This window comes from Hyla sarda, chromosome 4 (assembly GCF_029499605.1).
Source record: "Hyla sarda isolate aHylSar1 chromosome 4, aHylSar1.hap1, whole genome shotgun sequence".
In the NCBI taxonomy this organism is placed as follows: Eukaryota; Metazoa; Chordata; class Amphibia; order Anura; family Hylidae; genus Hyla; species Hyla sarda.
The window spans coordinates 169,880,433-169,907,308 of record NC_079192.1 but is presented as its reverse complement, the minus strand read 5'-3'; the positions used below and the strand labels follow the sequence as shown (position 1 = coordinate 169,907,308).

The 26,876-nt window shown below is 45.1% G+C and overlaps 1 protein-coding gene across 1 annotated transcript in view; it reads left to right on the top strand.

Annotated features, from left to right (window-relative positions):
* Positions 1–12,197, top strand: part of PTPN9 (protein tyrosine phosphatase non-receptor type 9) — a 40,345-nt gene extending 28,148 nt beyond the window's left edge. Inside the window, exons 9-13 of the mRNA XM_056572709.1 lie at positions 748–817; positions 1,904–1,982; positions 2,067–2,217; positions 5,020–5,227; positions 5,370–12,197. Coding sequence (XP_056428684.1) covers positions 748–817; positions 1,904–1,982; positions 2,067–2,217; positions 5,020–5,227; positions 5,370–5,536 — 675 coding nt within the window. The 3' untranslated portion in view covers positions 5,537–12,197. The remainder of the gene's footprint in view (positions 1–747; positions 818–1,903; positions 1,983–2,066; positions 2,218–5,019; positions 5,228–5,369) is intronic.
* Positions 12,198–26,876: the final 14,679 nt, after the last annotated feature.

Sequence of the window (26,876 nt, the reverse complement as noted above, 5' to 3'; positions counted from 1 at the left end):
AGGGACTTCCTCTTCACTTAGAAGGACAGTATACAATGTGCCAACTACCATCCGATTTCCTTCCTTAATGTTGATTTACAGCTTTTCTCCAAGATACTGGCACTAGACTGTCCACACTCTTTAGATCTGTCATTTACTCTGAAAAGCAGGGTTTATAATTGGGTAGGATGTCTGGCACAAAATTACCAGGGAGGTTAACCTACCTAGTGAACAATAGCTTTTAGTCATTGGATAACCCCTTTAACATCACCTAGTTTGCCTCATTCATTGCATTATGAAAACCCTATTGTTTCTAGCACACCCATGAGAGATGGTTTGCTTCTAGCACCCAATTCTCAAATGCACTGATAATTCTAGAGTTCAATGTGAGTAATGGTATGTAATTAACAGCATGTCCACTATAAGCTTGGCTTGTCTACATGTAACAACATATTTAGCTGTTAATATGATTAATGAAGAGTAAGTAGTAAAACAACAAAATTAAAGGGGTATTCCAGAACAGTACCTAAATTTCCCCGTACATGGAGAAAAGTCGACACACCCTCTCCATGCATTGTCTATGGGAGTGCCAGAGACAGCAGAGTGTGATCAGACACTTATCCTCTATACTGTGTATAGGGGATAAGTTCTCAAACGCTGGATAACCCCTTTACACTTGAAGAACCAAATATTATATGAGCTATACTATAATAAAAAGGTGTACTCCAAGCTTGCATATGATCTGATATGGATACCTTTATCTTTTAGCGCTCAGACTATATAAATGCCAGTTTTATGGATGGATACTTACAGAAGAACATGTACATTGGCACACAAGGTAATAAATAAAATGTCTTGTATTAATGTCAATTAGAGATGGTTAGCTGTGCTATGTGTAAACCTACAATCACAAATACATCAATATCTCCATGTAATGGCCTTCTACATGGTGCCTGTTGACAGACCTCCATAATATGGGCTCCTCCTTGCTCTGGCTAATAGAGTAGGTAATATGGAACAGGATTGTCCTGATGGCACATCTTTGTTTGGTAATTTAACCCCTTAAGGATGCTTGTTTTTTGCACCACCAATTGTACTTTGTAATAACATTACTAATTTTACCATCAAATCTACAGTGAAACAATAAAAAATTATTTGCAAAATGTAAAAAAAAAAAAATTAAAAATCACCATTTTGTCAATTTTTGGGGCTTCAGTGTCTACGCAGTGCACTTTTATTAGGAAGGGGGGTATTAACATTTATTAACTTTTTTATTTATTTATTTTTACAAATTTTTATTCATTATTTTAAGTTCACATAGGGGGCTATAACACGAAATCTTGCTATTGCATACACCATTGATTATTGTTATCAGCGCTTCAGCAGCCTGCACTTTTAAAACTGCCGATTGGATGACCAGAGGCAGGTAGTGACCCTCTGCCCATCCACTGAGCTGATCAGGACACTATGAATTCACCGTGGTGGTCCTGATCAGCTAACGCATTTAGACTTTGACTGCGGCATCTATAGGGGTAACTCTGGACATGAATGGGGATGTTAGGCATTAGCCACAGGTCTATGCAGAGAAATGGACGGATCTCTCAGACGGCCAGTGCAATGCCCTTTGCTTCCCTGGCTAATAACTCACAATCGCAACAAGTCTCAGGAGTGAGACCTGTTATGATCAACCACTTCTGGCATCTCTCATTGATATGTCAAAAGTTGTTTCTAATGACAGTAACATTTTAAATCTGTGTCAAATTTATTAAACAGCCTTAGCCAATGCGGTAATTCTGGTGTATACTGTGTAAGAATGAAATAGCTTTAGTAAATCTGGGCTTAAATGCCTGGACTAGGGAATAGGTAGGATATGTTTCTGTGCTCTAACAAAACTAATATTATATAAATGTTTGTTTTCCTCCAGGACCTATGGAAAATACATTTCAGGATTTTTGGCAAATGGTTTGGGAGCAGAATGTGTTGGTTATTGTTATGACAACACGGTGAGTTATTAAAAATGGTGTTTAGGAGCTTTCTGAATATTTTTGCCTTGAATTTGATTTTCTTAATCTCCATTTACTGAACAGAGTTGAGGAGGGTGGTCATCGAAAATGTGGTCAGTATTGGCCTTTGTCACCAGGATCTATAGCTTGCTTTGGTACTGTGACCCTCACAAACAAAGCAGCTGAGAACCACCAACATTACAGAAAGACTACTCTGGACATAAGCATTCGCCAGGTATTACCTTTTTATCTTGAGAATTTTATTATCTAATAGATTTGTGTAATTTGGTTTGTAGTCGTATACTATGAGTACAAATATGGTGTCACAAAATAAGATTGTTTTTTACTAAATTAGTGTACAAAAGTGTAAAAACATTATTAAATATTTTTTATTAGCCAAAAACACAAAACACACATATATAGGGGTATAATAAATGATGAAGTTGGTTAGTACTGACACTGTGTTACCCTCAAAAAATTGTTATAGGCACCATATATTGCGACTCCCTACATTGAAATTAGCCAGAAAGAGAAAATTGGAGTCACTAAATCATTTTAAAAAAAAAATATTTATTGGTATGCATTAACCCCTTAACGACAATGGACGTAAATGTACGTCATGGTGACGTGGTACTTAGCTCACCATGACGTACATTTATGCGCCGACATGATCGCGAGCACCGGAGCGGTGCTCGTGTCATGCCCGGCAGGTCCCAGCTGCTATCAGCAGCCAGGGACCCGCCGGTAATGGCGGACATCCACGATCGCGCGGATGTCTGCCATTAACCCCTCCGATGCAGTGATCAATACAGATCACGGCATCTGCGGCAGTGCGGTACTTTGGACGGATGATCGGATCGCCCGCAGCGCTGCCACGGGGATCCGATCATCCAGCATGGCGGCCGGAGGTCCCCTCACCTGGCTCCGGCCGTCTCCCGGGGTCTTCTGCTCTGGTCTGAGATCGAGCAAACCAGAGCAGAAGATCACCGATAATACTGAGCAGTGCTGTGTCCTATACATAGCACTGCACAGTATAAGCAATCAACTGATTGCAATGAAAAGTCCCCTATGGGGACATAAAAAGTGTAAAAAAAAAATGTAAAGTAAAAAAGTTAAAAAATTTGAAAAATCCCCTCCCCCAATAAAAAATTAAAACGTCCGTTTTTCCAATTTTACCCCCAAAAAAGCGTAAAAAAAATAATGAATACACATATTTGGTATCGCTGCGTGCGTAAAAGTCTGTACTATTAAAATATATTGTTAATTATCCCGTACGGTGAACGGCGTAAACGTAAAAATTTTTTAAAAAGTCCTAAATTGTTGCTTTTTTGTCACATTTTATTCAAAAAAAATTTATACAAAATTTATAAAAAGTAAAACCTAAGCAAAAGTGATACTGATAAAATCTACAGATCATGGCGCAAGAAATGAGCCCTCATATCGCCCCATATACAGAAAAATGAGAAAGCTATAGGTGGTCAAAATAGGGCAATTTCAAACATACAAATTTTGTTAAAATGGTTTGAGATTTTTTTTAAGCGATACAGTTATAGAAAAGAATATAATCATGGGTATCCTTTTAATTGTATTGACCCACAGAATAAAGAAAACATGTCATTTTAACCAGAAAGTGTACAGCGTGAAAACAAAACCTTCCAAAATTTGCTAAATTGCGGTTTTCTTTTCAATTTTCCCACATAAATAATATTTGTTTGGTTACACCGTACATTTTATGGTAAAATAAGTGATGTAATTGCAAAGTACAATTGGTGACACAAAAAAAACAGCCCTCACATGGGTCTGTGGATGGAAATATAAGAGAGTTATGATTTTTAGAAGGCCAGGAGGAAAAAACGAAAATGCAAAAATAAAATTGGTCTGGTTCTTAAAGCCAAAATGGGCCTGGTCCTTAAGGGGTTAAAAATACTGAATATGTTAAAAGAGAAAACGGCATCAACAAAAAAATCTAGCGACATCACCGGTACATCTGCCAAACATGAGATGGTAGTAGTGGGTGTATATTAACCACAAAAGTGCATATAAACGTATATAGATCGCAGCAAATGGTACACAATGTAAACTGCATGAAATAGCTACACAAAGATACCCACAAGAGAGGTGGGTATCTTTGTGTAGCTATTCCATGCACTGATGCAGTGTGTTGTGATACAATGCTTGATGGCACTTTATGCATATGGCACTTTACTTTATCATGTACTGTAAATGATTGTAGTTTACATTGTGTACCGTTTGCTGCTATCTATATACGTTTATATGCTCTTTTGTGATTAATATACCCACTACTACCATCTCATGTCTGGCAGATGTACCGGTGATGTCGCTGGATTTTTTTTTGTTGATGCTGTTTTCTCTTTTAACATATTCAGTATTTTTAATGCATACCAATAAATATATATATATATTTTTAAATGATTTCGTGACTCCAATTTTCTCTTTCTGGCTATAAATATTTTTAATGTGTAGCCTTTTTATTTGTTTTTATTTATTTCTCCTTTAGTAATTAACTCATTTTATGTGTATATCTAATGTAAATTTATTTTAGTGATGAGAATATATAAAGGGGTTGTCCGGTGAAAGACACCTTATCCTCTATGCACAGGATAGGGAATTGTGGGGTCTGACTGCTGGGACCCCCGCGATCACCAGAACTGGACCCTGGCTGTCTGAGAGAACTGGGTGTTGCACTCGGGTCTGTTCGGTGCTGCCATACAAATACATTTAGTGTGTGTCTGGTCCCATTCTATTCTATGGAGAGGGGATAAAGCTGTCTTTCACTGGACAACCCTTTTACATGAGCGAATGTATTATGGATGCAAGTCTTGGACTGACCCATGTGTCTGACAGATGTATGATGTGAGATACAGTCAGGACTTGCATCCATAGATTGCATATAATATGCTTGTGTAAAAGCAGCCTAATATTGTGTATGTGAAACCTTTTATTTAAATTATAGCATCATTTATTTTAATCTTTCCTGATAAAAACATGAATTCTTTTCTAATATCTCATGGTTCAGGGTCGAGAGAAGAGGCAGATCAGTCATCTGCAGTTCCTAAGCTGGCCAGACTTTGGGGTTCCCAGTTCTGCTGCTGCTCTTATCAATTTCAGAGATGCTGTAAAGAAGGAACAGAAAAAATTGGTCAATGAGTTAGGAAACCAATGGAAAGGTTCTGCAGGTGGTCCCCCAATTGTGGTACATTGCAGTGCAGGAATCGGAAGGACAGGTACTGGGCCAAAATACAGTGGATGATGGCAGGATTGATTGGAAATACATTTTTAAAATTGCATGCGTAACAAAAGTAAAGCCCTAGCACATGTAAGCACAACAAAGTAAAATTAACATTGAATGTTATTATTACCCTCCAGGTACTTTCTGTACGCTGGATATCTGCTTGTCCCAAATAGAAGATGTGGACACCTTGAACATTCAGCAAACAGTCAGAAGAATGCGGAAACAGAGAGCATTGAGTATACAGACTCCGGAGCAGTACTACTTCTGCCACATGGCCATCTTAGAACATTTTGGCAGCTGACATAATTACCCTGCCCTACCCACTGGTGCCACTTCGTGTTAAAGAATCAAGGACCAACATTAGGGGCCAAAGGCCTTAATTACCTATGGGTGCTGCAAAGGCAGATGGGGAATCCCAGTTTATGGCTCCTATGTAAAGCAATAATATTATGCTATTTGTTTTCAGGAATCACACAGTATAATACTCCAGGCACTTTCACTTGTTACAGACATACTAAATAAGTATCTAAAACCGATTACAAATAGCGCTGTTCCATAATCATTACACTATAATCAATGAATACATGGATATTAGTCAAAATATAAAAAATATATGCATGTGAACATCTGATCTATCATACACAAACAGATACTGTACACATAAATTTACACACAACAATGACCTACCCATGTACCCATGACCATTATCATTCCAGTTATCGTACTGCTTGCATTACACACAAATATGAAGTATACAGTACTATTCAACTTATACTTGATGTGTATACCACACAGTGGACTGCTCTCTTTTTACTTTATTTCAGAGATTTCCTAATATCCATGGTCTTGGGTTAGAAGCTGAAAATTTGACCACCATTCCTTATCTGAAGCACGACAATAATACTGTACCTCAAACACTTAACAATCTTCTCAGCTAAAGTGCCATCTCACGCTGTGTGAATTGTCTTGGCTGGAAATATCACACAATGTTTTTTACTTGTGTACCATAATCCAATGGGACCAATCACATAGAAAAGAGTATGATATGCGAAATGATAAGGTATGGCAAATATAAAGTAGTAATGGAGATATAGACAGGTTTGTTTTTTTATTCAGGGTTATGAATGTGATGAAAGTCCTTTCTAGCAAAATGGCCTGCACTGTTCTGTTAGCAGTCTAGGATGAACAGAAGCATTAGCAGATATATGTGTATATAAATGTACAGACCTTTGTCTTGTTTCTGATTTCTTTACTTGTGAAATGTGACTTTTCTTAACTGGAAATGGGTGGAGATGGGAAATAACAATCATTTATTATCATTGCAACACCAAAATGAAATGCTAAAATATTGTAAACAATATGTTCACTACAAGAAATATTTGTTGTTTGTTAAAGAATTCCACCTTGACAATGTAATATGGTTAGTATATGAAAGGTTGTTTTGTACTTTATATAGAATATTTAAAAATGAATGGTTAGCAGTGAAATCCCTGCCTGTTTATAGTCAAAGATACTTACTGTATTTTATGGATATCTTTTTATTTGTATTCCCCATGAAATAACAGTTCTGGAGCATCTTTTCTTAACACTCAGCATTTTGCAATGATGTAATTATTCCAGTTAATGACAACTCTGTGTCACTATTACCCTTGTCAATAGGATGCTTTTGTACACAGTCAGATGCTGTAAACGTTGACTTGATAGTATTAAAGGAGTATTCCAGGTTTATACATCTTATCCCCTATCCAAAGCATGATGATGATTGCAGGGGTTCCGCTATGATCTCGGGCCGGGCGCTGCCTCAGAGATGGGGAAGTGACGTCATGGCCACGCCCCTAGTGATGTCACGCAACGCGCCTGCCATTCAGGTCTATGGGAGGGCGCGTGACAGCCGTCATGTCCCCTCCCAAAGACATGAATGGAGGGAACGTGGTGTGACGTCACTAGGGGGTGGGGGCGCGGTGTCACATCACTAGGGGTGTCGGCATGATATCATGTCCCCGTCTTGGAGGCAGCGCCCGGCACAGAATGCCGGGGGGCTGCACTGAGATCATGGGGGTCCCCAGCGGCGGATAGGGGATAAGATGTATAAAAGGACATTTTTTTTCTCACCGTAAAATCTCTTTCTCGTAGATTTCATTGGGGAAACAGACACTGATGGGACACAGGCACTGATGGGTATATGCTCTTGCCACTAGGAGGCGCTGACTCTTGGGGAAAAAAAAGTCTGGAAGTGAGGTAATCAGTTTTATCACAAAGCAGTAGGAGAAGCCAACAAGAGATATGTCCGAAGGACCCTAGAAAGGAATCCCAGGATGGGACGTACCAAAGCAGTCCCTGGGGTGGGAAATAACCGCCAGAGAAGGGGAAAGAGTCCGGAGACTGAACCCCATACACCTGCAAGGCTTGCTGGCGAGACCCTCAGCCGAGAGATAACCGGGGCCGGGAAACTGAGCATCTGGAAGCTCCACCACCCATGGAGAAGGGCAAGTAAGCCAATAGGAAGAGACCGGAGATCAAAAGTCTGCAGAGAAACATAAAAAAAAAAAAAAGTGTCTCAGAGGCACGATGGGCCATAACCATCCAGGAAGGATAGAGGAAACCAATTCCAATGAAACTAAGGAACCAGACGGAGGACTAGCCCGACTGGTAAACACAGAGAAAAAGGGGGGCAACAAGAGAACCCCATCAAGCCAATTGAAGAGAATTTGGCGAGAAAACGCCAGGGAGATCAGCATATGCCAGGAAGAAGGCGAGCATGGAAAATGGAGACCAGAAACCTCTGGAAAAGAAAAGGAAGAGAGACTAAACCGTCCCGAGAGACATGATGCATCTAACCGATGACCCGGACTGACAAGCTTCAGGTTCCAGATCACCATCTCAGGGTTACCGCTAGAACCTGGGAGGAAGAGCGGACCCAGAGTGTGACAGAGCCAGAACAGCAGTAAAAAGCCCAGCGAGGGAACGACGTCCACGCATAGGGTCAAGTTGAACCGACAGGCAAAACCTGGCTGACCTGACAGCCCTCTGTGCTGGGAGTACATGGATCCCGAAGGAGAAGGAAGTAAACCGGACGGACAAGTACCTGAACATCCTGAGAAGAGCATCCCAGAATACCGGAGCGACCGGACGTGGGAATTGGAGGCTCACAGTTCTCCTGGAAGCCACAAACCTATGTGAGCATTCCCATCTTCAGTGGAAAGCCCCAGGAGACGTACTGCCATGTCGGGATAACACGTAATGTGACTGAGAGAGACTGCCCCACAAAGGAGATTGCGGAGAAGAACTGGACAGGAGTGTCACGCATGCCCGAGACCACCACATTACAAAGGCCCCAAGAAAGGTGAAAACCATCCAAGAGATCAAGGCACGTCACTGCTGCCTAGGAGGGGGTCCCAATGCATAAAAAAAAAACCCGCCCTCGCAAACACGAGTGAGGAAGGGATGGACAAGGATAACAAACCTTGGACCCAGCGGACCAAACAGATGAGAAGACTCCAAAACAACAGCCCAGTCAGGGCAGGAATAGAGAGGGAGACAGAGGGAGCTCAGCTGAGACTCCCAGGGTCAGGGCACATGAAGGTCACCGCAGAAGACTGGTGTGTCAGTGCCGCACAACTGACACCGTTAAATGGAAGGATGGACACACCCATCAAGGGAGTCCCCACCAGGAAAGAGGAGAGCAAAGGCAGAAACCATACAACAGATGGTGGCCAGACCGGCTATGGCCGAATCACACAAGACTTTTAAACTCCCCCAGCAGAGGAGAGTGTCCTGGCGGAGGTAACCAGAAAATGGGCAAAGTGCTAGGCTGCAATAGTAGGCAGTGAACACAGGAACATAGACGGCAAAATCCCCCTAATTGATCTTAGCCTAGCAGGGACCCAGGTAGATACTCCACCCATGAGGGTGGGGGGGAGAGAGAGAGAGAGAGCTCCATACTGGCAGTTTCTCATTGGAGGGAGAACCAAGAGGCAGTCATGGGTAACTCCGACATTGCCCGTGCCGAGCCCCCTAATCTCTGCACACCCCATGTAAGGGGGATTAGCAATGGTACACCAGGTACCATATGAGCATGCTAAACACCTCCCCATGGTAATGGGAGAACATACTGGGTGACGACATAAAACCCAGGAACTCTGTGAAAACATACAGCGGAATGGAGAAGTCCTCTGTGTCCTGGAGGGATCTGAACCCAGGACACGTGACAGGCAAAAATGTTACTATGAATGCAAGTAAGGTGCATATGTATCAGCATAAAGCAGAAGCCGACAGCATCCCCGGACCGGATAAACGATATAGCAAAGGAATGTCCAGCGCCAAGTGCGGTAAAAAGACAGATATTTTATTGTAGGATCAGCGGATACAAACTTGCATCAGGCAGGAGCCAACGCGTTTCAGACCATGACAGGTCCTTAGTCATGGCATTTTATATATACACACACACACACGCACATTTTATTTCCATGACTACAAGGGCAAGGAGAAGATCCGTGCTAATGACAGCGTCAGCAGGTCTGCTCCTCCCCTAAACACTCCCACTTGCCCCGCTGCCGGAGGGTGTGTGTCGGGGCTGAGACCCTTGTAGCGCGCGCACACACAAGGGGACCAGCAGGAGGGAGGGAATAGAATGACAACCCCTTGAGACCTGGACCACCGCCATTCTGGTTTGGGCTTTCTGGGAGGGGGGGGGGGGGTCATACTTACCCGAAGACTACAGATACTCACCCTGAAGTCTTCAACCAGCTTATGGCCACGCTGCATCATACCAGGCTAAGATAGCAGGGGCAGTGGGGGACGGTTGGCAGGAAGGGCTCCCAGACCTGTGTTTTGCCTCTTACTGACACTAGCTTACCTCACTTCCAGCGGGCGGGTATTTTACTTTTTTTTTTTTTCCTAGTGTCAGCGCCTCCTAGGGGCAAGAGCATATACCCATCAGTGGCTGTGTCCCCCAATGAAGAGCGACAGAGAAACCGGAATACCCCTTTAAAGTGTGTAGGGACATGCCCCCTTTGAAAAGAGCCCTAGGTGAGTCTCTGCTAAAAAGGCCAATATTGCCCCATGTAATAGGCCTAGTGATCAGCCAACAAAGGAGTAAATGGCTGATCGTATTGTTTATGCAGGCCTAAACATCACTCAGCCATACGTTGCCTTATGTAACCAGTAGATGTGTGGTCGACAATGAAAGTGAAGGGCCACATGAACCATCTAGAAATAATTTGTGCTCCTGAATGAGGAATGCAACTGTTTACTAAAACAGACATGGCAAAAGACAGGTGCTTTTTAGGAAGTACTGTAGCATACAACTTACAATTTGTGCAGCAGTACTGCCAGTTCCTCTGTGCTTCAGCCCTTGAACCATCAGGTTCCTCATGTTGGCTTGCAAATGTCATGATGGCTTGCAAATAAAAACTACTATGATGCCAGTTTGTGCATGCTCACAGATGTCTGCACAAAGCTGTTGTAAATATTAGCACAATCTTGGCATACAAACGTCACAACACACAAACCAACAACAAACACACCAATTCTGCAGCCAATATGAGTGGAGATAGCGCTGCTTATGATGTGCCAGCATAGTCAGCCGAGTTAGATTAAAAGGGAATCTATCAGCAGGGTGGATCTAACCTGCTGGTATGATCGAATAGAGCTTGTGACACTGACTGCACAGGTGCCTTTCTTTTTCGTCTCTGTTGCACCGTTTTGGAGAAAACTTTATTAATAACAATATATTAATTAGATATTATTATTGCTATTAATACGGTTTTCTTAACGTCACAACAAAGACAGAGAAGAAAGGAACCAGTGTGATCAGTGTCACAGGTTGTATTAGAGGATACCAGGAGGTTACTCTAGGCGATCCTGCTGATAGATTCCCTTTGAACCTAACCACACTCCATTATATAGCTGGCCATTGCCACTGTAATTCTATAAGACTTTTTTTTGCTGTAACGTGTTATAGTGAAATAGTCACAGCCGTCACGCCCCCTCACATAGACTTACATTGAGGGGGGCGAGGCGTGATATCATGAGGGGGCAGGGCTATGACATCACGATCTCCCATCACCGGCACCAGCATTCGGAACAGTTTGTTCCAAACGCTGAGCAGCGGACTACCCCTTTAAGACTTGCATGTCCAATATGATTTACTAAGAAGTATTTTTGTAGAATTGTGAACCTGTGAGGATGCAGTTTTCAGTGGTCATTGCTCAGTGTTTTAACATTGACCAAGAAGGATGCTCCTTGTTCCAAAAGTGCACGATATAAACATACATTGATTTCACTATTTTGTTTAAATACACTATGTAAATAATAAAATATTGTATATTTTCATATATTAACCATCTTTCAGTTGTATTATATGGTGAATCATTCCAAAAGAATAAGTTGGATATGTTTTATCAAATGCTTTTATGGGATTTTGTATAATTATTATAGTGTTACCTTTAAATAAAATTGTTAAATGAATGTTTAGCTGGAATTCATGGAAATTCATTCCTTAGTGCTAGTGCACACAACCTCCATATTTTACTAGTACCAGAAATAACAATAGAATGGATCTTCTCCAGTGTGTTACTTTTATCAGTATTATGTGATCTTGTACAATTAAAATGTATATTTTCATGTTTGTAATATTTTTAAATGGCCTTTCTGGTGGATTGTTAGGTGTGTAGTATTACTGAACATTTAATACTACATACTGTAAGTTATTATACAAACATTACCTGTAAATTGTGAGGCTGAAAATGTTCTTGATTTTGGCTGCGCAAACATCACATTCTCTTACAAATGACTAGTCTTTTATTATCTCTGCTTCCTTACAAAAATTGTTGTATTTCCCCCCCCCCAAGAAAAAAGTAGATATTTGATGGTGTGCCTATATTGTCTTCATTCAAGTTATTTCCAGATGTTCAAGATGTAGTGCCTTTTTGATCTGTCATAATAAAATATACCTTGCCATTGTTTTGCAGCATGTTTCTTTTTTATTTTATTTTTAACTGTCATTTTTATTAAAGGTTTTTCAAGTACACAAATCCAAAAACTAAGCAAAAACTGAAAATGGCAACAAAGGGGCCATAGCCCAATACAATCTGTGAAATACAGTAGAAATACAGGGGGCTAAGCCCAATCACATCTAGCTTGAACCAATGACAAGCAGGCAGTAGGTAAAGCCATGGCAAGATAATAAAGGCATTAAGAATCGCGGAAGGTCTCCATTACCAAAATATGGCGTACCGGGAACTACCACAGTAATTTGTGAAGTGCCGAAGTAGGCGTGTTACCACACAACAACCATTTCAGACATAGAGGATTTAAGATCCACATACAAGGAAAGGGAAAGGGGAACAAACAGTAGACAGACAGACAGACACCCAACAATCACAAAAGGCAGGGTGGAAAGGGAGCAAAGAAAAAGGGAGAGAAAAGGGAAGAAAAGAGAGAGAGGAGATCAGTGAAACGATCCCAGGACTCCCAGACCGAGAGAAACAGTGGAACAGAGTTATTGAGGGAGGCCGTGAAGGATTCTAGAGAACGAATCTCTCTCTAATACGAGCCAACAGGCCCATATGCCTGAGGAGACCAGAGGAGGGAGAGAGGGTGTATGGGGGCTAACCAAAGTTTTTCCAGTTCCATCCAGCGGCTATATGCATGGTAAGAACACCTTGCCGCAAGATGGCGTAGATGGGCAGCCCAATAGTATTTAATGACCTCAGGGACTGCTAAACCTTCCCACGCCCTGCTAGCCATCATAGTCATAGGTAGGCAATGCCTCTTCCCATCCCAAATTAAACGAAAAATGGCTGGCTGAAGGGAACGTAGAGCGGACAACTGCACCCGGACTCTCTATACAGGTTAGGGAGAGAAAGCAAGGGTCAGGAGAGCGTGAGAAGAACGTCATCTGCGAACAAGCAGATCTTAAACTCTCTGTCATGCAAAGAGATGCCAGCAATGTCCAGGTCCCCCCAAATCATGGCAGCCAGAGGTTCAATGCAAAGCGCAAAAACCAGAGGGGACAGCAGACATCCCTGACGGGTGCCATTGGACAAAGGGAAAGTCAAAGAGGCAGCATGAGGAAGTTTGGGAGAAGAGTAGAGTCCCCGCAGTGCAGTCAAGAAATTGCCCGTAATACCAAATTTCTGGAGGGTGGCGAATACAAATGGCCACCCCAATCTATCAAATGCCTTTTCAGCATCTAGGTTCAGGAGCAGTGCCTCCTTGGATCTCCGATTGACCAAGTCCACAAGATCTATAACCCTCCTCGCGTTGTCTCCGCCCTGACGGCAAGGGATAAACCCAACCTGGTCCTTATGGACAAGGGAGAGGAGAAAGGCACAAAGTCTAACCGCCAACACCTTAGTGAACAGTTTTGAAGGGCAATAGGTCGGTAACTAGAGCAATCATGGTGATCCTTACCAGGTTTAGGTATCAAGGTAATCAAAGAGTGTAAGAAGGACTGTGGGATCGCCTCCCCTCCCATGAAAGAGTTAAAAAGGGGGACAAGTTAGGCACAAGGACAGAGGAAAAGGTTTTATAGTACAGGTACCTAAAGCCGTCCAGGCCAGGGGAACAACCAGCAGGCAGGGATTTGAGAACCTCCGACAGCTCTTCCCCCGTGATGGGTGCATTGAGAACCTCCCGATCAGCCCTCGACAGAGTGGGTAGGCCGCATCTGGAGAGATAAGAGTCAAGAGTTGCTGCTCATTCCTCTGGATCGGACGGAGCTGAGAGGGAAGAGAGTAAAGTTTGGTATAATAGTCAACAAAGAGGCGAGAGATATCAGCAGAGTGGTAATGAAGAGTACCAGAAGAGTCTTTCAAAGCAGAGGGGGATTGAGCAACCGCATGGTCACACAGGTGCCTGGCTAACATAGTATGGGCTTTATTGCCTTTCTCATTAAAACATTGTTTAGCGAACAACAATTGCCGCTCCACTTTGTGCAAAGCCAGATCGCCCGAGCGGCCACCAAGCGCCGTAGCAAGGGAAGAGAAGGGGTAGAGAGCAATAGAGCTTCAAGGCGAGAAATCTCTGCGCGGTTTTCCCGGGAGCGAGCCAGAGCATCACGCTTAAGCCTGGAACCCAAATGTTATGATTCGGCTAGCTGGATGTGTATCCTCTGTGTCAGCGAGGGATTGGCGTGGACCGTGTCGGTGGACCGGTTCTAGGGTTGCTACTGGTTTTCACCAGAGCCCGCCGCAAAGCGGGATGGTCTTGCTGCGGCAGTAGCAACCAGGTCGTAACCACCGGCAACGGCTCAACCTCGCTGACTGCTGAGAAGGCGTGGGACAGAAGGACTAGGCAGAAGCAAGGTCAGACGTAGCAGAAGGTCGGGGCAGGCGGCAAGGTTCGTAGTCAATAGTAATAGCAGGAGGTCAGGAACACAGTAATGGTAAACACAGTAGTAGCTTTCTCTAGGCACTAAGGCAACAAGATCCGGCAAGGAAGTGCAGGGGAAGTGAGGTTATATGGACAGGGGGCAGGTGGAAGCTAATCAGACTGACTGGGCCAGGCACCAATCATTGGTGCACTGGCCCTTTAAATCTTAGAGAGCTGGCGCGCGCGCGCCAGGACGTGACAGCCGGGGACCGGGACAGGTGAGTGACTTGGGATGCAATTCGCGAGCGGGCGCGTCCGCTATGCGAATCGCATCCCCGCCGGCAGTCAGTGCAGCGCTCCCGGTCAGCGGGTCTGACCGGGGCGCTGCAGAGAGAGGAACGCCGCGAGCGCTCCGGGGAGAAGCAGGGACCCGGAGCGCTCGGCGTAACACCAAAGCTATACAGTGACCATGGACAATGGACTTATGGGCCTCCCAGAGGATCGCCTGAGGAGAGACCAAGCCCTCATTAGTAGTGAAGTATTCAGTGAGACAGTTCTGAATCGACTCCCGGGAAGGCAAGGATTTAAGGAGGTAATCATTTAGTCGCCAGTGGCAGGAACGAATAGAGGAAGGGGAGGAGGAGAAGGAAAGAAGAACAGGACAGTGATCAGACCAGGAAATGGGGTCAAGAGAAGCCGCAGAGAGCATGCGCACCATAGGGAGGTTCCCAAAGAAATAATCAATGCGTGTATGCAGTTTATGGGGATGAGAATAAAAACAAAGGAGCGCTCAGTAGGGTGATTGATCCACCATAGATCATATAATGATGAAACACGGATGAGCCGTCGGAAAATGGAGGCCAAGCGCAGCTGAGCAGGCGTAGGAGGTGTACCATGAAGAGAATGAAGTCCCCCCCTTAACAGGCAAGCAGAGGAAGAAAGCTTATGGAGCCTAGCAAGCACTCTATGCAGGAAAGGGATTAGAGAAGTGTTGGGAGCATAAACATTACAGAGTAATAGTGGGACCCCACCTAGAACTCCCTCAAAAATAACAAAACGCCCCTGGGGATCAAGAAAGGAAGAAGAGACTTGTAATGGGCAGGCCCTGGAGACCAAGATGGCCTCCCCAGCAGTTTTCCTGTCAGAAACGGCAGAGTACGCCTGGGGAAAGAGATGATGAAGGAATTGGAAGGATCCGGAATGGTCAAAGTGCGTCTCCTGAAGGAAAACTATATCGGCACGCTGCCCAACTAACTCCCTTTGTAACAAGTGCCTCTTAGAGGGAGAGTTCAGTCCCTTAACAAGGAGACTCACCTAACTATGGTGGATAAAGGGAGAAGATAGAAAGCTTATGTAAAAGCATACTAACAGGAGTGGCCAGAAGGGTCTCCAGGCAGCAACAGAGGGGCATCCTGAGAGCCTGGGTCACAAGGAGAGGCAGCAGAGGAGAACCACCTAAAGCAGGAGAGGAGCGAAAAAGAGAGGGAGACAAGAAGAGTCATAGGGGTGCACAAACTGACAAAGAACAGACAGGACAGCAAAAAACAAATAAAATACAACAGTTAGTAAGAAAGTAAACATTGACCAATAAGCCAATGCGGAGGCCAAGACCACCGAAGCGGACCATGGACCAAGGCATGAGCAGTCCATTGCCAGGGCCTCGAGGGGGATTATGGAAGAACACCACCAAGGGAGAACCACCGGAAGAGCAAGCTTCCTACTCCAAGACCACAGCAAAGGAACACATGAAAACAAAAACCATTGGTGACCAAAAAATGCAACAACACTGTAATACAGGGAACAATTAGCTATAACGCCGAAGCACACGAAAGGGGGGGGCACCCCTCCCTCCAGAGAAAATCTAGAGACCACAAAAGTCCAGAATCAAGGACATCTGAGGAAGGACATATGGGTGCTTTCCGCATCCTAAGGGGGAGCTCGAGGAGGGACCCCCAAGACCTTAGGGGAGGACTTCCTCTAGGATCCAGCCTGGCGGGGCCGGACAGGCTGCCACACAGGGGGCAGAGGAGGAGGAGGGGGGGAGACCATCAGATCCCAGTCCGTCATCTTAGGGCCCGGCAGCTCCAGGGTAGAACAGAAGGCCTGAAGGTCTGAAAAGGAGCGTAGAACAGCGGAGGGTCCATCCCAGTGTGTGTGCAGCCCAAACGGAAAGGTCCATCTATACGGCACATGATGAGAGCGAAGGACCTCCAGGAGAGGTTGCAGCAGCTGTCTCTTCCAGAGAGTTAACCAGGAGAGATCTTGGTAGAGTTGAATAGGGGCTCAGTCAAAGTCAAAATTTGGCAGGGATCTGGCTTTGGCCATGATGGTCTCCTTAACTTGGAAATCGTGCACACAACAGATGACGTCCCGTGGAGTGCCTGTGGCGGATTTAGGGTGTAGCGCAATATGGGCTCTTTCCAGTTTAATCCTGTGAGAGGCGGGTTCGCCAAGTATAAGATTAAAGATGGCCTCCAAAGTAACAGAAAGGTCCTCCTCACAGGTAGCCTCTGGCAGACCTCTCACCCTGATATTATTACGCCTCCCTCTATTATCTAGGTACTCCACATGAGTATGTAGATGCCCGAGAAAGTCCTTTTGAAAAGCAATAGTAGAATGCAGCTGGACAATGTAGGCTCTAGTATGATCGTGGGCATCCTCCAAGCCATCCACCCGGTCAGAAACATGCTGGAGATTTTGGCGCATGGAGGAGACCTGGCATGCATTCCTAATTTCTGCAATCAGGGAGTGGAAGTCATCCTTGGTTGGAATTTGGGAAAGGAGTTGGCCTAAATCAGGGAATGTAGAAGAAGGCAGCAACAAATCCGGGCAGGTCAGGAGCCGCATCCCACGGTGTAGAGGCAGGTGCCGATCCAGAGGTCACAGTAGGCCCAGGGGGTGGGCGAGGGGTCCCCGGAGAAGACATGTGGAAGGCGCCAGAGGGAAACACTGTGGGCTGCCTACACCTCTGCGGCTTGGGGGAGGGAGAGGGAGTGTAACAGGCAGGGAGGGGATCCAAGGTGGCAGGCGAGGCAGTTGCCGGAGTAACAGTAGCAGTCATCACCTGAAAGGGTAGTCCGGCAGGACTGAGCTCAGGGCCTTGGGCTAGAGTCTCTGTGGAGGAGGGAGTCTGCCAATGTTTCACTAAGGAGGCCCAGGATGCAGCCTCAGGAGGCTTACTAGGAGGGGGAGAGGAGTAAGCCACGCGGGAGGAGACCAGAGCAGCACTGGGCAGAGCAGCAGGCCTGTGGATGAGCCCCCTGTATCACTCACCGCACTGTCCAGCGGCACGGGAGGCAGATGAGAGCCCTCGGCAGAGAGCATCGCAGCAGGGAGAAGCTCCGGTCCTTGCGCAGCAGTGCGATCCACAGACGGTTGGGGCTGGAGAAGGAGACGGGGCGGCAGAGGTCTTTGGCGGCAGGAGTGAGGGTCCCTCCTCAGACCCCAGCAGCGGAGGGCAGCAGGCAGGTGAGTCCTTAGTGGACTGTGGAATGCAGCAGCTGGAGCGGGATCTCAGGCCCAGCACGGGCCCTGTAATGGCGGGCAGTGAGGAGGGCGCAGAGGCAGGAGGCAGCTGTAGGAAGCGCTGTATGCCTCCGGAGGTAGGAAAAATCAGCCAGGCTGGAGCGGAGGGGTGCTTAGACCTGCGGGAGCTCTTCCCCATGAGAAAGCTGGGTCACCAGGGGTTATTTAAAGATGATGTGTGGCCAGTGGAGCAGGAGCACACTCAACACGCGGCCATCTTTGTCGGCGTCAAGCCACGCCCCCCCTGCAGTATGTTTCATTCCATGTTTAATTCTATAAACCACTGATATACTGTACGGAATATCATGTAAGGGTACAGTCACATGTACTATGTGTTGCAGATTTGATCTGTGTAAGTCAAAGTAACCGCATGCATGCCGCCACACTTTCATTCTCTGTGGGAGCTGTTGAAAAGAGCCAAATGCTGTATTCCACTCTCTTCAGCTGCCCATAGACAATAATTGGAGCAATGGTATACATGCTTGACTTCCTATTTCATTTATAACAAAGACTTGGGGCCCTGTTCTGGAGACTGAGAGGGTTCTCAGAGATCGGCCCCCCTGCAATCTGACATTTATCCCCTTTCCTGTGAATTCTGAATAAGAAATTTTAGGTTGCGATACCCCTGTATGCACTGTGCAGCATAGAGCTGTGCCCAGGGATGACTGTAATGCACATTTGTTGTTGGGGATGTGCAGGGCTGGAGGCTCAATTGCAGCTCCCTGTGGAGCACTACATGGGGCAAGATACTGATTTCACCCCAGTCAGTCAAGACCTTGCTCTAGTATCTCTTTAACCTGAGGAAGTTCCATGCCATATTATTTGTCAGGACAAATAGAATCTCCTCTGATTTAAAATTTGTGTAGAAAAAAAAATGAAGTACTGTATGATAGACTGTAAGAATTTCTATTCAGATGCCTTTCTCGTTAAGAACAGAGAATTTACCTGGTACTAAGCAATATGCCTATGTAAACAATGTGGGCTCTGCAGCCCCTTTATATTGCTGATTGGTGAGGGTCCTGTGAGTTTAGTCTTATAAATCATACATTGCCCCATTAATTTTATGCATCTCCTCATAAAGCAGTGTGGTCGATTTTCGTTTGTTTCCTAGCAGCCTCCTAATAATGTTGTTTTACATGTATCATGCTGCAGTTCTCAGGCCCTGATTTAGTCCTCTGAACAATAAAGGTTATTCCACCATTAGTAACTAATTACCAACAACACTTTATTGCATAAATGATTGTACTAACATTGGAATATGGGTTTGTGAGACAGAACTTGGTTTTCCTGGTTTAAGATGCAATTTATTTATTTTTTGCTACCTGTTCCAAATTTCCTTGGAAACACACATTTGACTTTCTTTCCAGCCATATGTAGCAAAACATCTATTACTGTGTTTAGTGGGATCAGTAGAAAACTTTGGGTAGAAGTTGTGGATTTTCAAAAGATTTTTTTTATTGTAATAATTTTGTCAAAATGGGTGTGGGCTTATTCTATTAGTATATAGTCTTATTCTTAGTATATTTTTTGCTATAAAAGTGACTAAACTGAGGCAAGATCATCTCTTAAAGAGTACCTGTCATCAAACCTTATTTTCTAAACTAACTCAGATTATATTCCCTAACTACTCCTAACACCTACTCCTTAAGGGTACGTTCACACGTACGCAGATTTGATGCGCAGGATTTGATTTCTGCTGCAGATTTCAATGTAAACTAAATGACTGGACACAGCTTCTAATCTACAGTTACAAATCCTGCTCATCAAATCTGCTCAGGATCCTGTACGTGTGAACATACCCTAAAAAAAAATTCCGAACTTTTAAAAGCTCTGTATCCAACTTGTCCCCTTGCTTACATTGTGTGAGCTCCCGGCAGGAGAAAGTGGGCATTCCCCAGCAGGGGCGACTTCATTGAAGCCAGCGCGGGAGCTGTGCCTCTCCACACCCCGCACGTACTTCTGTCTCCTGCCAGGCCGGGAGGAGACCAAACTAACTGTTTTGACTTGCAGGAAGGAACAGAACAGATCCACCTAGTGACCATTTTTTCATTCACATTAAAAACCTATAAAGGTTAAATGGGCATTCTCATTTAAAACCAGTTTTTGCTATTGCTCTCATTGTGGTAAATAAAAAAAACTTTCTAACGTACGTTGTTTAAAAAAAATGAAGTTTTCTATGTTTTAATTGTGTTTAAAAAAGCTGCCACTAGGTGTTTCCCTACTTGCCCAGAGCACATTTCCCCCCATCTCTTGCACAGACTGTGGAATCCTGCTGGCCTAGCAGAAGTCCAAAATCAGTAAATGCAGTCTGGAGTGCTGGGAGGGGGGGAGGGGTGCAGTCTTAGCCAATCATAGCTCATCTCACACACTGAACTGCTCTGGGCTGTGTGTAGCAGAGTGAGGGAGGAAGCTCTCCCCTGTATGGCTTCAGATGATGTCATGCCTGCTGAGCAATATCCAGGTAGAAAACTGAAAAATAATTAAAATAAAGGCATAGGGTGGTTTATCATGATAGGGGCAGTGAACTGGGAGGATTATAAAATATAACAAATAATGAGAGGTTCCCCTTAAGAATTTTAACAGCAAGTAAATAGCAAAGTGTCTTCTAATTACATAAGGAACAATATACTAAAAGTTTAGTTTGGTAACAGGTACTCTATAATGCGGTTTGACATACTATTATGTCATGGTGGTGTAAAGCTAGTATGATTGCAGCTGATACCTGCCATCAGCGTATCAAGTGATTTTCAACATGAAGAAAAAACTATATATATAAAGACCAATTCGACCCTCCTTTTTCATTTTTTTTTTTTAACAAAGTGAAAATTAAAAATTAAATCACACAATCAGGCTAAACACCTAAAAACCTCCCTATGCCCTCCTCACCCTGCATCATTTTTACATAGTAAAGTCTACCTAGGGAGGGAGCTTTGTGTTGCTGTTATGACTAAGTAAAAAAAGATTAACGTTAATGTGACTGGGTTGGCCCAGTAAAGATTTTTGCACAATCAGAAAAATAGATGGGAGAACAGCACTGTCGTTTATTGGCAGGGATCACAAGTAAAATACAATCCACAGAGAAAGAGGTCCTCTTCTTCTGATTCAATGGTCCACTGGGCGGTACAGTCCCAGCCCCCATCCAGGCATGAGCTGTGTCCCTTCTATGTGCAGATCTGCCATGACAATATAATTCCTCTTTTCCCTGTCCATAGACTAGTTGGCTTAAGTCATATATGGAATATTCAGAATATTTCATAAAAATAATCTGGAAGTGATGCATTGTCACAGTTAGAAATCAATGTTTCCCTACCAACGAAAAGATCATACATTAGGGAGGGTTCTCAAGACAGACCACCCAAAGCAGTCCTTTCTGAACTCTGGAAGTCTAACCTATAATGTTTGACAAAGGTTAAGTGGGAGCTCCAGGAAGCTGCCCCACAAAACTGTTCCAAGAGAATCTGGCACCTCTCTGCCCAGGAACTAAAGCAGCAGCTGAGAGTTTCCTTGAGCCAACATCTTGGGGTTGGTTTCAAAGCCTTTAGACATTTTGTTTTTTCTTGAGAAAAGGATCAGAAGATGTTCATGTCTTCGAAATTGTTCTATTAGGATAGATATTTAGACATCTTACAAGGTCCAGGGAGTGAAGAGCTTGTTCTTTCTCATCAGTATGATCTGGGTAGAAGGCATGGAGTTAAATTAACTTATTAATATTCCTAAAAGTGGGTACATTAGGAGAGAAGGAAGGTAGATGCTTTTAGTAATACCCCTTAGACAAACAATGTTTGTACTGCTCATATGCTAAAAATGTCGGAAACTCTCCAATCCCCTTTGTTAATCTTTTAGCGAAGAGGAATGTTGTTTTGAGGTCAAACATTTTCCCTGACCTTTCCAATGGTTTCAAGGTCATTAAGACCACCAACAAATCCCACTTAGGAACAGGCCTGATGATAGAAGGCTTTATTCTTTTAGAGCCATTAGGAATCTCTTCACTAGAGGATCCTGAGAAATTGGCCTACCTAGAAAGGCTCACATGGCTGTAGTCTGGACTTTTAGGGTGGGAAGGACTTAAGCCTTTATCAAGCCCCTCCTGCAGAAAACCTAAAACAGAATTCAATAATCGATCGGAAGCATCCACAGGCTTATCTTGGCACCATGTTAAAAAAAAAAAAAATCTGTTTAACCCCTTCCTGCCCCAGGACGTATGCATACGTCCAAGTTGCTAGCTTGTTAGCGCAACTGGACGTATGCATATGTCCTAGTGATCTCCTGCTCTGCAGGAGTTCGCCAGCGGGACCAAGCTGTCAATCACAGCCGGGGTCCCACCGCAGCTGCCAAGACAGGGATCGCGACGGTCTCGGCAGCATTAACCCCATAGATGCCGTGATCAGTTGTGATCACGGAATATATAGGGTTGACAGGCGGAGGGGGCTCTCCCTGTCCACCAACGGTGATCCAGCGATGGGATCCAGTTAGCTTCCGTAGGAGCAGGAGGCTAGCTGATTGCCTCCTGTCTGCCTAGTATGGCAGCCTGTCAGGTACAGCCATAGGCATAGATGTACTGCAGCATAGTATAATAGGTAAAAAGTGAAAGTAAAAAAAGAAAAAGGTTTTAACCCCTTAACGACGCAGGACGTAAATGTATGTCCTGGTGAGCTGGTACTTAACGCACCAGGACGTACATTTACGTCCTATGCATAACCGTGAGCATCGGAGCGATGCTCGCGTCATGCGTGGCAGGTCCCAGCTGCTGATAGCAGCCAGGGACCCGCCCGTAATGGCGGACATCCGCAATCGTGTGAATGTCCGCCATTAACCCCTCAGATGCCGTGATCAATACAGATCACGGTATTTGAAGCATCGGGGACATTAAAATGGATGATCGGATGACCCGCATCGCTCCCATGGCGATCCGATCATCCAGCATGGCAGCTGGAGGTCCCCTCACCTGCCTCCGCTGCCTTCCACGGGTCTTCTGCTCTGGTCTGCGATCGAGCAGAGCAGAAGATGACTAATAACACTGATAAAAGTAAAAAAAAAAAAAAAAAAAGTTAAAATGTGAAAAACCCCATCCCCCAATAAAAACCTAAATTGTCCCATTTTCCCTATTTCACCCCCAAAAAGTGTAAAAATAAAAATGTTATATACATATTTGGTATCGCCGCTTGCATATATATCCCAACTATTAAAATAAAATGTTAATGATACCGTACGGTGAACGGCATGAACGTAAAAGTCCAAAATATAACATTTTATTCCCAAAATTTTTTATAAAAATCATATTAACCCCTTAAGTACGTAGCCCATTTGGGCCTTAAGGACGCAGACAATTTTATTTTTACGTTTTAATTTTTTCCTCCTCGCCTTCAAAAAATTATAACTCTTTTATATTTTCATCCTAAGACTAGTATGAGGGCTTGTTTTTTGCGCGACCAGTTGTCCGTTGTAATGACATCACTCACTTTACCATAAAATGTATGGTGCAACCAAAAACATACTATTTGTGTGGGGAAATTAAAAAGAAAACCGCAATTTTTCTAATTTTGGAAGGTTTCGTTTTCATGCCGTACAATTTACGGTAAAAATTACATGTGTTCTTTATTCTTTGGGTCAATACGATTAAAATGATATTCATGATAATGTACTTTTCTATTACTGTTTAACCAAATTAGTATGTTTAAAATCCCCCTATTTTGAAGACCTATAACTTTTTCAGTTTTCCGTATAAGCGGTGGTATGAGGGATCATTTTTTGTGCCGTGATCTATGATTTTGCTTATATAAAACTTTTAATGCTTTTTTTTATAAAAAATTTTTGGAGGAAAAAACGAAAATGGGCTGAGTCCTTAAAGGAAAACTGTCACATATTTTCTCCCGCACTATCCACCGGTATTGGTGGATAGTGCGGGAGATGCTGATTAAAATGAGCCCCACCTTGGTCTGATCCGCGCCGCCGTTCGCCCGCACTTGTAGTTTTAATCTCTGTGTATATCCGGCTGTAAATGGCAAAGGCGGTGCTTCTGCGGGCTAACTGACACTGACGTCAGCGCCGCTCATGAATATTCATCCTTCCTGTTCTCCCTCTCTTCGCCGCTCCTAACCAGAGAGGGAGAACAGGAAGGATGAATATTCATGAGCGGCGCTGACGTCAGTGTCAGTTAGCCCGCAGAAGCACCGCCTTTGCCATTTACAGCCGGATATACACAGAGATTAAAACTACAAGTGCGGGCGAACGGCGGCGCGGATCAGACCAAGGTAGGGCTCGTTTTAATCAGCGTCTCCCGCACTATCCACCAATACCGGTGGATAGTGCGGGAGAAAATATGTGACAGTTTTCCTTTAAAGGGTAGCTCCCACCATCCCTTTTTTTCCCCTCTCTGTCCCTGCCTATTTCCCATCTATCCCTAACCCCCTCCCTGCCTATTTTTTTTTTTTAACTATATAAAAAATGCAGTTTTGTCTGCCTGGTAGTGTGCTCGCTACCAGGCAGACTTCTCCAGCAGGCGTGACGGCCTGCTGGGGCTGACTTCCGCCGTTAGTTCATCTACACAGGGTGCCTCCAGCTGTTTCACCACTACAACTCCCAGCTTGCCCTGACATCTATTGGCTGTCAGGGCATGCTGGGAGTTGTAGTGGGGAAAAACTGGAGGCACCCTGTGTTAAAAACAATACATGGCCGCGGCGCAACCCGAACCCCGCTACCCCTCCCCTGAACCCCGCTACCCCTCCCCTGAACCCCGCTACTCGAACACCCCACCCCCCAGACATACCAGGACAGTGCAGCGACGGCAGGCGGGGCTGGCGTGCAAGGCCAGGGAGCAGGGGAGCCAATGCGCGCTTCTTCTGTTCTCAGCGCTCGCTCCCGCCTGTTTGATTGACAGGCGGGAGCGAGCACCGCAGTGAGTGAATTCCGACTCATTGCCAGGCTTCAATGAGCCGAAATTCACTAGGGACGTCACTGCCGAATGCATTCGGCCACTAGGAGGGCGACCCCCTAGTGGCCGAATTTAAAAGTGATTTTAACCACTTAAGGACCTAGGGCGTATGAATACGCCTTGACGTCCTGGTACTTAAGGACCCAGGGCGTATCCATACGCCCGTGGGAATTTCGGTCCCCGCCGCGCGCCGGGCGGGGACCGGACCGGGATGCCTGCTGATATCGTTCAGCAGGCATCCCGTGCAAATGCCCAGGGGGGTCATTAGACCCCCCCATGTCGGCGATCGCGGCAGATAGTTGGTGAATTCACACTAACGATCTGCCGCGATTCGGGTCATACGGGTCACGTGTGACCCGCTGACCCGAAGATACAAGGTGATCGGGGGTGTAAAATACACCCCCTATCACCCACTGTATCTATGGGGAGGTGGCGATTTCCGGCGGGGGAGGGGTTAACCGCATCTTCTTGCAGCTCTGCCCGTTAGCTGAGTTCAGTCAGCGGGCAAAGCTGCTCGAAGGTGCCAGGGACCCCCCCCCCCCCCCTGTGAGGATTGGAGCCCCCTCAGGACCGACAATCCCCCATAGAGCAGGGACAGAAAAACCCCCAGGGAAAGGTAGGAAAAAATAGTGTAAAACAGTAAAATAAAAGTAAAAAAAAAAATCTTGGCCAGGTCCAATGAATGGTACGCCGTCAGTGCAGCCGAAATGAGGACATTTTGGGGCCTCGTGCTGCACATGGGCCTGGTCAAAAAGCCAAGTGTCAGGTAGTACTGGAGCGGGGACGTCCTATACCAGACCCCGCTGTACAGTATGACCATGGCACGGAAGCAGTCCGAGGCCATTCGGAAATGCCTGCATTATGCAGATAATGTGGCATGTCCACCCCGAAGTGATCCCACCTATGACCGGCTTTACAAAGTGAGGCCGGTCATTCATCACTTTGGAGCCAAATTTTTGGAGGCCTATATACCGCTTAGGGAGCTCTCTGTAGATGAGTCTCTCATCAGTTTTAAAGGGAGACTCCTCTTCCGCCAGTATATTGCCTCGAAGCGGGCACGATATGGCGTGAAGCTCTATAAACTTTGTGAGAGTACCTCCGGGTACACTTTCAAGTTTAGGGTGTATGAGGGACGAGATTCCCGTATTGAACCCCCATATTGTTCCCCCACTCTGGGTGTTAGCGGGAAAATCGTTTGGGACCTTATGTACCCATTGCTGGATAAGGGTTGCCATGTGTACGTGGACAACTTTTATACCAGCATCCCTCTCTTCACATCCCCTGCCGCCAGATCGACGTCCGCTTGTGGGACCGTGCGGAAGAATCAGAGAGGCCTCCCTCTAAATTTTGTTCAGACACCTATGCCCAAGGGTGAGTCCCGTGCCCTTACCCATGAAAACCTGTTGCTGGTCAAGTATAAGGATAAGAGGGATGTTCTTATGCTGACCACTATTCATGGTAACGGCAGCTCACCTGTCCGTGTGTGAGGTACCACAACAACGGTCCTCAAGCCCGATTGTATTCTGGACTACAATCGGTATATGGGGGGAGTTGATCTTTCTGATCAAATCCTGAAGCCATATAACGCCATGCGGAAAACACGTGTATGGTACAAGAAAGTTGCGGTCTACTTGGAACAGGTTGCCATGTACAACTCTTTTGTACTGTACCAGAACGCTGGCAATACAGGGACATACCTTCAGTTCCAAGAAGAAGTCCTAAAGGTCCTGATCTTTGCTGACCGGGAAAGAGCAGGCCGGACTTCCCAAGGAACTGAAGTTATAAGTGCCAGGATCGTCCCAGGCCAACACTTTCCAGGTGAGGTCCCCCACACTGGAAAGAAGGGACGATCCCAGAAAAAATGCAGTGT